At 41.0% G+C, this 14,903-nt stretch overlaps 1 protein-coding gene across 1 annotated transcript; it reads left to right on the top strand.

The window, feature by feature from the left end:
- Positions 1 to 723: 723 nt before the first annotated feature.
- Positions 724 to 2,618, top strand: CUNH8orf48 (chromosome unknown C8orf48 homolog). The gene has a single exon (XM_021170659.3). It carries the CDS (start codon positions 851 to 853, stop codon positions 1,730 to 1,732), a length of 882 nt encoding a protein of 293 aa, XP_021026318.1. The 5' UTR covers positions 724 to 850; the 3' UTR covers positions 1,733 to 2,618.
- The last annotated feature ends 12,285 nt before the right edge of the window (positions 2,619 to 14,903 follow it).

Raw genomic sequence — 14,903 nt, 5'->3', positions numbered from 1 at the left:
TACTTAGACTTTCTTAAAGTGGAATTACTCATGTCACAAAACCCACTGTCCCTTTGTAAGTCGGTATCCCACTGCCCCTTTGTAAGTGGTTTGCACACTAACAGATTTCTTGAGCAGGCTACATCTTTAGGCTTTATCCTCAGAGACTCAGATATACAGAATGCAGAAAATGCACCGAACCCTCCGTGTAAAGCATCTTGTAGGTGGTAATAGCCATATAGCACGACATCTAGAGATGAAGGTATGGATCTGACAGTTGGAAGGGACAGCACCTAAGACTATGGTTTTGAGGAATCTGCGAGGGTTTTCAGGAGCTTTGCGAGACTGTGGAGAGACCTTAGAGAATAGTGTGAGTATTTCTATTTTTATTCTAAGGCAAATCTACAAACAGCTTCTCCCTTGGCTCTAAAACAGGTATGTATTGCTGGGGACTTCAGACAGCACTTTTTGTGGAAATTTTGCGGCAAGACGCGTTATCTCTTTTGTCAAGTGCCATCTGTCTGTCTCCATGGGACTTACGTATGCGCAACACCTGGTCTGACCTGGAAGGTTTGCGATCTTTTCCCTTGAATTACACAGAGCGTTTTATACAGCACTGCCAGCAGCCTGAGGGCTGAATTAAGAGCTGTTGAACAGGCTCCGGCTGGAGACAGGAAAGGGGCGGGATACCGGAGAGCACTCACTGCGCATGACCGGCGCGCGTTGCCACGGCAACCAGGAAAGGCAAACCCGGAGGAAGAAGCTCGCGGCACTCAACTACACCAAAGATTGTGCCCTGTCGGCTCCTCTTTCCTGGTTCCAGACCCATTTTTGACCAGAGCAAAGCAGATGAGGAACTGAGTCCGAGACAATGGGGTGGCCACCTGCTCAGAAGCCAGAGGACTCAAAAGAAGAGCACGGAGGCCCGGCCCAGACGGACGTCTGTGCTACTCAAGTTTCAGAAGAGTTCTCCAGGTCCTGTGCAGATGAGGTACTGAGTTCTGGTTCCATCAGCTTCTCTGGAGAATTACAATCCTATTCACACACCTCTGAGAGCCCACTCGAGACCAAAACGCCGACTACAAGTTCGGAAGAGCAAGAGGAGCAGTCAGAACTTTCACTCTTACAGAAGGATGAAAATAAGCTGAGTGAAAAGTGGATCAACCACCTCAAGAGCAAAGAAATTCATTCTGAAAGATCTCAACCCGACCGTAGACTCCCACCAGAAACCCCTAAGGAATCCGCAGAAGAACTGGATGCCCTGCAGTCTTTTTGTACTAAAAAAGTAAACTTGATTCACCAGAGACAGGATTCAAGAGCTAAGAAAAGCAACAGACCCAAAAGGCTGCAGCTCAGATGGATTGCAGAGACGTCAGAGGTAGATGCTTTCAATTGTACGATCCCTGATGAACTGTGGAACAGAATCTATTTGGAAAATACGAGAGCGACTCTGGCGTACATAGGGGCGATTACGCAACACATTTCTTCGCAGTGTCCCAGCTGTAATAGCAAAAGAGCAGAGCTGGCTCAGTCTGACTTCCTGAGACGAAGGAAAACTTTACTGCAGTCACTACTACTCCAAGAGAAAATAGATGAACACCTTCATACCACAGACTTTCTCACCCGTGTTGGAGAAGCACATAAGGGCTTCCCCAGGCTTTCAGATGATCCTAGGATCATCTGGAAGCGACTGACTGAGAAAATGCAGAAGGGAAGCTCTGGCTTTGGGCGGGCATATTCAAAGCAGGTGTAGAAAGACTGTACAAGTCTTTTAACGCTTCTCAACTCACATGTCTAACCAGATAGGAGGTGCTGACTACTAATGGTGATATGTAATATGCCCAACCAGGGGATGGTGACTATTGGTGATTAGTGATAACATGTGTTGTGCATACATGTACCTGGTGTGTATTTGAGTAATTACCATCTCTTATAGAGGAAATTTAGAAACTAATGTAAAATTTATGTCTGCTTCCTTCGCCGAAGTCTAAGTCATTAAATCCAATAGGTTTTTCACATTATGGAAGACAATTGGAGTAATTTCAAAACTTTTGTAATCTAGGGGAATATGTGTGGTGTGTGTGTGTGTGTGTGGTATTCTCTATACACACATATGAATGATGGTAGTTTGGAGTGGTGGTTGACAGTACAGAGAGAAAGAAGTAAACAGATGTAAGATAGTTAGAAAGCAGTGATGAGGACTGGTTTTGGTGATAAAGAGGCTGTGGAGACTAACTTTTAAAAGGCACTAGGATTCTGACTTGTGTACCTGTGTACTCAACTGAATAGTAATTTCCTTAAGACAGAATTCTCTGTAGTTTCTGTCAACTTGACTAAAACCAGAGTCACTTGTGAAGAGGAAACCTCAACTGAGAAATTGCCTCTCTCCCCATCCGTCTCCAGGCATTTCTGAGGGAGCATTTACTTCCTTAATGATTGAGGTGGGAGGATTTGTGCCACTGCCATCCTTAGTCAGGTAGTCTCAGGCCGTGTAACATGGCAAGCTCAGCAAGATATGGAAAGCAAGCCAGTAAGTCACATTTCCCCATGTGTTCTGTTTAGCCCTTGCCAAAAAGTTTCTGCCTTCACTTCCTGCCTGTCTCCCCCTATGACTGACAATAACCTATTAACTAAATAAAACTGTTTCTTCTCTAAGCTGGTTTTGCTTATTACACACACACACACACACACACACACACACACACACACCCTGCCCCAGTAACAGAAACCCAACCAATTGTTACCAGAAATCGATACCAGAGAGTAGGGCATTGCTGTGACAGATGTGACCATGTTTTGGCTTGGGTGGGTGGGGGTGGCATTTGTGGGAAGACTTGAGAACTTTGTGCTAGCAAGTTCTTTGCAGTCTCAGAGCTTAGTGACCAGGTAGGAGAGCCTGTAGCATAGGAATGTTGGGGAGGGGCAGATGATGGAGAGCTGGCTTCTAAAGGTTTAGAGGGAAACAAAGACCCTATCAGGAATGTTTATGTCAGAATCAAGAATCTGACAAGGGGTCATTGTGCTGGTTTCTATCTAAGCTGACACAAACTAGAGTCACTTAGGAAGAGGAAGTCTCAGTTGAGCACTTGCCTCTATCATACTAGCCTATGCCTCTATCTTACTAGCGTATGTTCATATCTGTGGGATACTTCTTGATTATATAAAGGCCTGGGCTACTGTGGCTGGTGCCACCCTGGCGCTAGGTACTGGGTTGTTAGGAAGCAAGCTAAGAAATCCATTGGAAAAACAAGTCAGTAAGCAATACTCCTCCATGGTCTTTGCTTCAGTTCCCGCTTTCAAGTTGCTGCTGGGAGTTACTACCATGTCACCCCTACATGATGGGAGGTAACCTGTAAGCTTAGCAAATCCTTTCCTTAACCTAACTGGTTTTGATGGATGTTCTTATTGTATTTCTCTATAATAAAACACAATACAGATAGGAACACTACAACACGGCAAATTTGAAGGTGTGATTGAATATAATTCTTTATATCTAAGTAGTGTATGGTGCATTTGAGACAAATACATTGCGAGAGTAAAGAAGCAGGTTACTTATATGTACAGTCGACAGGGAAGGTTTAGAGGCTGGACTAGTGGGGAAATCATTGGCATGTAGTTAGACATTGAAGCCGGACATGGGACAAACTTTTCGAGAAGCTAGGAGAGAGAAAAGAAGCAGACTTATTGCCAGCTTCTGAGAAATGCTGACCATTAATAAAGTATGTGTGTGTGTGATAATCATGCAAGAATAATACAGTGAAATAAAGAATATGAATATATACTACATAAAGAGTTTAATTGCTGGCAAGAAAAAAAGATGAAGCTGAGGGCTTCAATATAGCAGTGTGTGTGTTGTATATAACATACACATATGTATCTATATTGTATATAACAATGCAGCATTGTTATAAACAATCCATTTTGGTCATAATGATTTTATGAATCTTCTCTATGTCCTAGTTTTTGGTCAAACAAACTATCATTTTTTGAAGAGCAGCTTGCCATTAATGGGGAAAAAATCACACATTCCTTGATAACTCATATTTATAATTTATTTTTCTATAAAAATGCTTGCATTGATGGCATTACCCAGAGACCGTTTTCCACACATCAGATTATTTGAGTGAAATTTAATTGTATTTGCAAACGCTGGCTCTTTTTTCCATTTTTTTAAATTAGGTATTTTCTTCATTTACATTTCCAATGCTACCCCCAAAGTCCCCCATACCCCCCCACTCCCCTACCCACCCACTCCCACTTCTTGGTCCTGGCGTTCCCCTGTACTGAGGCATATAAAGTTTGCAAGACCAATAGGCCTCTCTTTCCACTGATGGCCGACTAGACCATCTTCTGATACATATGCAGCTAGAGACACGAGCTCCGGGGGGGTACTGGTTAGTTCATATTGTTGTTCCACCTATAGGGTTGCAGACCCCTTTAGCTCCTTGGGTACTTTCTCTAGCTCCTCCATTGGGGGCCCTGTGACCCATCCAATAGCTGACTGTGAGCATCCACTTCTGTGTTTGCTAGGCCCCGGCATAGTCTCACAAGAGACAGCTATATCTGGGTCCTTTCAGCAAAATCTTGCTAGTGTGTGCAATGGTGTCAGTGTTTGGAGGCTGATTATGGGATGGATCCCTGGCTCAAGAGATTCTGTAGCCATTATGGTTAAGATTTTAGTCTTTGAGCTAAGCCTTCATTTATGCATTAATGATCTTTTTTCCTGGAAAATATCTTCTTAGTCATTCCTAAATAAAATGGAAAAAGTCATTGCCACCTACATAATAACTTTTCAGTTGAGGTCCAAATTACATCATACTTTATCTTCAGCCTCTCAGCAAATTCACATTTTATACAATCAAAACTCTGAACATTGCTCCACTTAGAATTCCCCGTAATAAAGGTCAAACTCTATTAGCTAACCAGTCCGGAAACCTCATCTCAATAGACCGCTGCTTTTCTTCACCAGTCTCTTCAGTACTTTTGGCCGTCACTGCTCTTTGTAGAATATTTACGTATCTTCTCCCTTATTTTTCTCTTCATACTATTCCCCATTTTTGGGTTATTTTTCTAACACACAAATACTTTAAGTAATTCTGTTAACTTAAAACAGAAAACTTGAGTCAATTCCCCTCCATTACAAAAATAGTTAAAAGTAATTGACATTATGAAGTTGTTCTATTATATCTGTCCTAGAATCATCTTTCTATTCTCCTGACTGCTATATTCAAGCTTCTCTCCAGGACTTGCTGTCCCTTACGTTCACCTTTTCTCTGTGCCAGTATAATTTACATGTACAAATGTGGGTCAAGTTTCTTAACTGATGCCTTTTTTTTAAGCTAGCATGTTCTCTATTGCTTATTTTTGTCTATAAATTTTGTAGCTTTAAGTATGTACTATGTTTACATGATCCAATAGTCAAAGGGATATGGAAAAGTTTGGTATGCCAGATCTTATCCCCATTGTTACCATGCAATGCCATTCTGGACCAGCCGCCTCCAAGATCTTTGCTCTTCCTAGGCAAATATCTGCCACTGATTTGAATATAGGGCAGCCAGTCATACCAAGATATAATCATGAGATGGAGTGAATTCAGCGAACTTAGGGGTAAAAGTTTATTAGGGAGGGCAGAAGTATTTCTGCACATTAAATCCATAAAAATTCTGATGTGAAACACTAGTGTGTAAAGCCTAAACAGTAATGCTTAAATTGTTTTTAATATACCGTTCCAATACTGTTTGTGCAAATATAAGCATCAAAGGTGTTTTGGTATATAGTCTTGTTGTGCTTTGGCTAAGTGTTGCTTATGGGCTCTGTCTTCAATGTGCAATACTATTGGAAGCTAAGAGAACCTTTATACAACGGTCTAGTGGGTGGAAGTTGGGTCACTGGAACTGTGTGTCCTTGAAAAGAGTACTAAGAGCTTCCTATTTCTTTTTCTTTTCTAAGTCTGAGTCTTGAGTTAATTAGCTCCCAAGACCACCACACTCTGTGCTCTGTCTGATGTATTGTCTCACTGCAGGCTCCAAAGCCACAGGGCAGGAAATGGTCTGGGACCAGCTGGGCAATGTAGATTTTTCACCCAGTTTAGAGTGATGCTTAGGGAATCGGTAAGGCACACTTCTGATTATGTCTGCATGAACGTCGACATAGAGGATATTTGTATGTAGCAGAACAACAGAGGGGGCCAAACCATCCCTATGGTGGGTATCACTACTCAACAGACTGGACCACAAAACAATGAAGTAGAGAAACAGAAAGGCAGCCAGTGTGTGTGTGTGCCCGCGCACACACTTGGTCTTGGTCCATTTCTTTTGAGTGAATATGGCTGTTCTGCTGCTATGACCCATGGGTAGCAGACCACATTTCCAGTCTTTCTAGGACATCTCACCAGTCATTAAACAGGAAGAATAAGAGTTTTGATCGAATTCAGACTGCATCACTGGCCCTGTTTCTCCTGAGACATTCACTTTCATTTATTGGGATGCTAATGACTTATCTGTGCCTCTAGTCCTCAGAGAACCATTGTTTGCAGGGGAGGGCAAGCTAATAAACTCAGTGTTACAATGACATATGTAACCTATTGGCTATATTCTTCTGGTGAGCCCTTCCCAACTGAGCCAAAATAAAAACCTTGTCCATTCTGTGGCTGAATAAATAGTGCAGGGGAATGACAGGGCCAAGAAGTGGGAGGGAGGGAGTAGGGGAGCAGGGTCGGGGGAGGGTATAGGGGACTTTTGGGATAGCATTTGAAATGTAAATGAAGAAAATATCTAATAAACAAATTAAAAAAGAAAATATATAATAAAAATTGTTAAAAATAATAATAATCTGTTGTAGGTATAGTTCTCAGTATGTTTATCTGTTTAATTGCCTATGACACTTGGACTGTTGTCAGTCTTTGATTAATACAAATATATCTGCTGTGAACTTTATTCAACCACCGTTTCTAATTTTGTTTTTCTCTACCTAGAAGCTGTAATCAGGATCAGATGAGTTTCTGAGTGTGAGATGTCTATGAAGTCATTGGTGCCTTTGTATAAAGAGCTAGCAGGATCACTTCCTAACACAAGCTTCAACTTCTATTAGAAACTGAGAAATGATTTTTACAAACAAGTTGTATTTTATATTTTTTCCCAGTAATGTTCAAGTGCTCCAATCCTTTCCTTCATTGGAAGCTCTTTTCTTATTTTTTGTTTGTTTGTTTGTTTTTTTTGGGGGGGGGGTTCAGACAGGGTTTCTCTGTATAGCCCTGGCTGTCCTGGAACTTACTCTGTAGAGCAGGCTGGCCTCGAACTCAGAAATCCGCCTGCCTCTGCCTCCGGAGTGCTGGGATTAAAGGCATGCACCACCACCGCCAGCTGCCCTTTTCTTATTTTTCACGTAAAAAACTACAGCCATTTGCAAAAGGTTTGAAATGTTATTTTAATGAGATTTGGATTTTTCTGTTTGAATATTCAGTATTACAGAACAACTTTTCATTTGCTTGATAATCATTTGTATAACTTTTTTTGGAGAGCTGTCTGATCAAATCTTTTTAATCAGTTAAAAACTGAGCTGTTTATAAATTTTCTTGAGTTGTAGGACTTATGTATTTTGATATTAAATTACTTTCATATATATGATTTACAAATTTGTTCTTATTTTGTGGGTTATCTCTCTAGTCCCACACACCATCTGATGCATAAAACAAGTAATTTTAAGGAAGTCCAATTTACCATTTTTTGTAAGTTATATCTTTGTGTCACATTTAAGAAACCATTACCATGTCTAAGGAATTAAAATTTTCCTGTGTGATTTCTACTAATAGCTTTACAGTTTGGTATTTCATGATGAGGCTTAGAGGTACACATGCTACAGCTTGACTGCGAGTCCCAAAATGTATGTGAAAAGGAATTCCCAAATTCATACGTAAATACTCTTTGGAAGTGATGCTTTGGAAAGTATATAGGATTAGATGAGCTCACAAGCTCAAGACCCCTATGAAAAGCATCCCTGGGTTTGTGACCTGGTCTGTCTCAATGTCAGATACCCTCCTGCATGGTATGATACAATAACAAATGTCCTCACAGATGCTGATCAAACGGTATACCAGGTTGTAGACATTACAGCCTCCAGAACTGCATTCAGATAAACCCTGTATAGTCAGCCTTAGGTATTTTGCTGGAATACTAAAAGGCGGACTAAGATGCGCCGTTATTTCTGTTTTAGTTGCATTTGTTGTTTATGGGCCCAATTTTATTATTCTGTAGGTATGTATGTAGTCTTCTTGGTGCCATTCTTGCAGTGACTAGTCTCCTCTATCAGTGCTGTTGATATCATGGTTGTAATCAGTCAATCAACTGTGCAGAGGTGAGGGTTTGTTTCTGAACTTTAAATTAACTCGATTGGTCTCTATGTCTATACTTGTGTGTCTATACTTCACACCCACACACACACATACCAACACACACACCCACACCCTCCCCCCCACACACACACACACAGAGTTCATGCATGTTCGTATGCCTGTGTGTTAGTCCTCTCTGGTGTTGGTCTTTGTCTTACACCATGTTTTCATGAGACAAGATCTCTTTGTTAAGTCACTATTACACACACCAAGAGAGCTAGCTTCCTAGCTTGCAGGGATGCTCCTGTCTCCACCACCCATCTTGTCCTAAGAAAACTGGGACTATAGACATGGACTTCCATACTGGCTTTACATGCATTCTGAGGATTTGAACGTAGGTCTCATACTTGCATAGCATGTGCTTTACATATTAAGCCGTCTCTCCAATCCTGTGTCTATTCTTACATTGGTAGTATGCTGCTTTATTGCTATGCTTTGAGTCACCCTTTGAAATTAGGAAATGTTCAAAGTTTGATAGCAAGAGGTGTAAAATAGAAACTAGATATTAGTAACAATAGTATTAGATGACTAGGTAATCATAGAAGACTGGGCTGCTCTTCCCTGGAAAATCCAAGCATTTTGGTTAACCCATTCTCTTTTGGGCGTCCTGGCTGCTGTTCTTGTTTCCTTTCTTCCCTCTCCTCACATGGCTCAGAGTCATGTTTACTCTGGACCCTCTCAGGTGTCTCTGCCTCTGGCTTTCCTTTTTATCTATCCTTTTTATCATGTCCTTTCCTTTTTTTATTTCTTTCATTTAGTAGCTTGGAATATCTTTATACAGATATATTATCTATATTAGAGTGTAAGAAGTGCTTAAATGTGTATCTATTATTAATCAAATACAAAAAAATCTTATGCCCAGAAACAAGCCTGCTCAGTGAGCATGTTCTAGTAATGAAACCCTTTATAAGTGATGTGCAAGATTGTGAGAAAGAAGGTTCAGCACTGAACATCTGGCCCATTCACAGTTAAATCCACGAACTATTTAGGAACATGTGGGATGTGCAGTTCCGAGTACTTATCCTTGTAAGTATGCTGGCTTATTTCCTACAGAGCCTATCGTGGTAGCTCAGATCTTTCTTCAACAACATAGTAAATAGATTGCTAGTAATTGGGAATTCTGTCTCTCTAGGTGTGGCCCTTCCTTGAGTTTTATCTGCAAGAGAAGATGAAAGGTAAGAATATACATTGTGGACTTGAGCACCAAGGACATAAATTGTAGTTCAACTTCTATTAGACTAGAAAGAGAATTCAAATATTTTACTAGTTGCAGTAAACTCAAACACCAGTGAAATTGAAGATGTCAGTGGGCATGGCCTACATAATAATAAGGCCTCATGTTGATGAAGACATTGTTTGCTGAAGTATTAATTTAGGCTTTGGAGAGACCATGATGTGGTTCTTTCATTCAAAACTTGCTTTAGATGCCAAGATTCATGACGCCACAAATGCATTGAGAGGGTATAAAAAAATATTTGATAACCATATAATGGTGGTTTGGGGGGGTGTCAGGAGAGGTTGGTAGGCTTTCAGGCAGTTCTTTCACAGAGATGGGCTTGGCTTTATTATTGCTTGCAGGTGGGGATAAGGTGATTCAGTCAAGCAAGCCAACCCTTGCTTGGTTTGAACCTTCCACCAGTTTTAACAAAAGGGGCATTAGGACTTTTCTATCAGCTAGTCCAGAAATAGGGCAAAGGATGGGTCTTTAAAGTCCTCAGCTGTCAATGCTCCAAGGAAAATGGAGTTGGGCTCTTAATACAACTTATCCCTGATCTTTGCCTGACTGAAGTTTCCTATGCTTAACTTAGTTAAATTTCAATATGCGTTAATAGTGCTCTATGAGGCCCATAACTTGGAATTGACCCATGGGTAGACATTCCACTGAATATCTTATTCATGAGCCAGCACTGTGTATCTTGAGATGTGCAATGAGTGTTGTGGTCATCATTAACAGTGTTTCCCACTCCAGGTAGTTAAAGGGAGGCTCTGTGTCATCTCTAATATGTTCACAGATGTGTACATTGAAATTAAATCTGAGGTATCTACACAGCATGAGAGTCCCATTTTGTTCTCTCCCAAAGGAGGAAACCTTGGATACATAATTATTGTTATCATTGGTGGAAAACTAGATAGCTAAACAGTTGGCAGCCACTCAAGCTCAAGATACTCTAAAAATGCACATCTGGAATCTTTTTTTTGGCAAGACAGTGAATCTGGAGATAAACTAGCCACCTAAACATAATTTACATTTGTTCTCAATTGGGTCTGGTCCTTTATCAGATTTGTTTGGGTTAAAAGACATGAAGGCAACTCTTTGGTAGGATCTACTATGTAGAAGTTTAAATGCTATACAGAAAGTTAACAGTGTTCCACTGATGTTCATTTATAAACCCCAGGGAGTGAGGGCATTCAAGAGAGGGATGATATTTTCTATTAGCCTATTAACTAGTTAGGTTTTTTGGAACAGGAAAAGCCACCCTTCCTGGTAGATTAGATGATCTAGAAGACTCAAATTCAGTTCTATCTCATCTCTACTTTTTCAGTTTTAGCAGTAAGGACCTTTTCGTAAATGTAAGTCCTGTGCTTACAAACTTGTCTATTATGAGTTGCATCTTCTACAAGTAAGGGCTTTGAAGTTTGTTAAAGTGTCAAAACAGAGGCCCATTAATGTCTCTTTCCACATGCCCAGAAATGCATTCACTGTGAGCAATTAGAAAACATCTTCTTATATCTCCTAGGTTCTACAGAGCCCCATGAGTGCCACAAATTTTCCAAGAATTTCTGATATAAGAAAATCCCTTCTCTAGTCATATGCCATTAGTTTGGCTTGTAAATAGAGGGCTTCTCCAAGCCCTATACAAGGTCTCCTGTGTAACTTCATGCTTTGTATATAGGCCTTGTATATACCTACACAAGGTCTCCTGTGTAACTTCATGCTTTGTATATAGGCCTTGAGGACTACATCAAGCCTTCAAGATCATCCATCCCAGCTTCCTCCCAAACCATAGTGTGCACTATTATGCACCGAACACCCTTTCTACCATGACGGATTGAAAGCTCTGAAACAGTGAGTCAAAGTCTATCTCTCTTCCATTAATTGTCTATGTCATATGCTTTAGCACAGCAAAGCAAAGATGAGAAATACAGTAAACTGGTACCAGAGAAATGGGGCAGTGGCCGTGACTCAGCCTGACCATGTCTCTAAGTTCTTTGAATGTGGCTTTCCTATGAAAGTTAAAAGAGTTATTCTGTGTAGGAAAGAGAAACCCCAGAATTCTGTACAGAGCCTGGTGGTCAATTTTGAGTGGGAGCTCAGAAGAGCAGACAGTGAAGAGAAATACAGAAAGCAGAGTGTATGCTCATGAGGTCACAGAGGAAAGCTAAGTTTTTTTGTTTGTTTGTTTGTTTGTTTGTTTTGGAATTGAATAAGAGACCGATCACATTCCTTTCAGGCAAACAGTAACTTATATTTGGTGCCGAATCTTTGAAGAGGGTGAGTTTGAAGATGACTGATTGGTATGGGCTAAATTTGAAATGTTTCTAATAGACAGGTTTTGATGCTCAGCTCCCAGGTCTTATTGATCTTCTGAAGGCTCCAGGGCTTCAAAAAGTTCTCATCTGGCTAGCAGAAATAGGTCACTAAGAACCAACATCTGAGGGTTGTACCCAAGGGTGGTTCTGCTCTATCTCTCTGCTTGCTGATTCCACAGGGGGAGCCTTTACCACATGTTCCAACTTGCGAAGAGCTCTGGGCCATGATGTCCCATTATGGAAGACTGCAATCCTCCAAAGCTATGAGTTCAAATCATGTTTTCCCCTCTGAGCTGATCTTGTCTGAGATTTAGTCACAATGATACTGAAAGTAGGTGATAAAGAAATCATCTTACACTGGGCGTGGTGGCGCACGCCTTTAATCCCAGCACTCGGGAGGCAGAGGCAGGCGGATTTCTGAGTTCGAGGCCAGCCTGGTCTACAAAGTGAGTGCCAGGACAGCCAGGGCTACACAGAGAAACCCTGTCTCGAAAAACCAAAAAAAAAAAAAAAAAAAAAAAAAAATCATCATAATCAGAAAAAAAAACTCAGTTATTTTCAACTGCTTTTATTAGCTTTTCAGGGGAATTAGGAACAAAAGCGGACAAGAAAGACTTGAAAAATTGCACTTTTATCCAAAAAGTACTTAAATTAGATCAATGAAAACATTTTTCAAAAGATACTAGAGGAAAAGCACCGGGGCAGCTAGGGCGCAGGGTCGGCTGACACTCGCCAGCTACCCACAACACCTGCCACAGGATCTTAAGACTTCTGGTGAGTGGAACACAGCTTCTGCTCCAATCCAATTGCGCGCGGGACCTGAGACTGCATTAGTTAGGGAAGCAGAAACCGGCCTGAGTAGGGCCACAGGCCTCATCCAGCCGGATCAGCGCCGGGGTAGCTAGAGCACAGGGTTGCCTGACACCCGCCAGCTACCCACAACACCCGCCACAGGATCTTAAGACTTCTGGTGAGTGGAACACAGCTTCTGCTCCAATCCAATTGCACGCGGGACCAGAGACTGCATTAGTTAGAGAAGCAGAAAACCGGCCTGAGTAGGACCACAGGCCTCTTCCGGCTGGACCAGCACCAGGGTACCGCCAGCTACCCACGACCCCCGCCTCAGGATTTTGAGACTGCTGGTGAGTGGAACACAGCTTCTGCTCCAATCTTTAAACAGTGACAACGATAACAACTAACCCCAGAGATTACCAGATGGCGAAAGGTAAATGTAATAATCTTACTAACAGAAACCAAGACCACTCACCATCATCAGAACCCAGCACCCCCACTTCGCCCAGTCCAGGGCACCCCAACACACCGGAAAAGCTAGACACGGATCTAAAAGCATATCTCATGATGATGGTAGAGGACATCAAGAAGGACTTTAATAACTCACTTAAAGAATTACAGGAGAACATGGCTAAAGAGTTACAAGTCCTTAAAGAAAAACAGGATAACACAATCAAACAGGTAGAAGTCCTTAAAGAAAAACAGGAAAACACATCCAAACAGATGATGGAAATGAACAAAACCATACTAGACCTAAAAAGGGAAGTAGACACAATAAAGAAAACCCAAAATGAGGCAACACTGGAGATAGAAACCCTAGGAAAGAAATCTGGAACCATAGATACGAGCATCAGCAACAGAATACAAGAGATGGAAGAGAGAATCTCAGGTGCAGAAGATTCCATAGAGAACATCCGCACAACAATCAAGGAAAATGTAAAATGCAAAAAGATCCTAACTCAAAACATCCAAGAAATACAGGATGCAATGAGAAGACCAAACCTACGGATAATAGGAGTGGATGAGAATGAAGATTTTCAACTCAAAGGACCAGCAAACATCTTCAACAAAATTATAGAAGAAAACTTCCCAAATCTAAAGAAAGAGATGCCCATGAACATACAAGAAGCCTACAGAACTCCAAATAGACTGGACCAGAAAAGAAATACCTCCCAACACATAATAATCAGAACAACAAATGCTCTAAATAAAGATAGAATACTAAAAGCAGTAAGAGAAAAAGGCCAAGTAACATATAAAGGCAAGCCTATCAGAATTACACCAGATTTTTCACCAGAGACTATGAAAGCCAGAAGATCCTGGGCGGATGTTAAACAGACACTAAAAGAACACAAATTCCAGCCCAGGCTACTATACCCAGCCAAACTCTCAATTAACATAGATGGAGAAACCAAAGTATTCCACGACAAAACCAAATTCACACATTATCTCTCCACGAATCCAGCCCTTCAAAGGATAATAACAGAAAAAAACCAATACAAGGACAGGAACCATGCCCTAGAAACAACAAGAAGGTAATCCCTCAACAAACCTAAAAGAAGACAGCCACAAGAACAGAATGCCAACTTTAACAACAAAAATAACAGGAAACAACAATTACTTTTCCTTAATATCTCTTAATATCAATGGACTCAACTCCCCGATAAAAAGACATAGACTAACAAACTGGCTACACAAACAAGACCCAACATTTTGCTGCTTACAGGAAACTCATCTCAGAGAAAAAGATAGACACTACCTCAGAATGAAAGGCTGGAAAACAATTTTCCAAGCAAATGGTATGAAGAAACAAGCTGGAGTAGCCATTTTAATATCTGATAAGATTGACTTCCAACCCAAAGTCATTAAAAAAGACAGGGAGGGACACTTCATACTCATCAAAGGTAAAATCCTCCAAGAGGAACTATCAATCCTGAATATCTATGCTCCAAATACAAAGGCAGCCACATTCATTAAAGAAACTTTAGTAAATCTCAAAGCACACATTGCACCTCATACAATAATAGTGGGAGACTTCAACACACCACTTTCACCAATGGACAGATCATGGAAACAGAAACTAAACAGGGACACAGTGAAACTAAGAGAAATTATGAATCAAATGGATCTGGCAGATATCTACAGAACATTCTATCCTAAAACAAAAGGATATACCTTCTTCTCAGCACCTCATGGCACCTTCTCCAAAATT

Source organism: Mus caroli, unplaced genomic scaffold (assembly GCF_978045245.1).
Source record: "Mus caroli unplaced genomic scaffold, Mus_caroli_1 scaffold_10, whole genome shotgun sequence".
NCBI lineage: Eukaryota > Metazoa > Chordata > Mammalia > Rodentia > Muridae > Mus > Mus caroli.
This window is presented reverse-complemented; position numbering and strand designations above follow the sequence as displayed.

Coding starts and splice junctions, on each gene's coding strand:
- CUNH8orf48 (XM_021170659.3), top strand. CDS start 851: ATGGGGTGGCCACCTGCTCAGAAGCCAGAGGACTCAAAAGAAGAGCAC.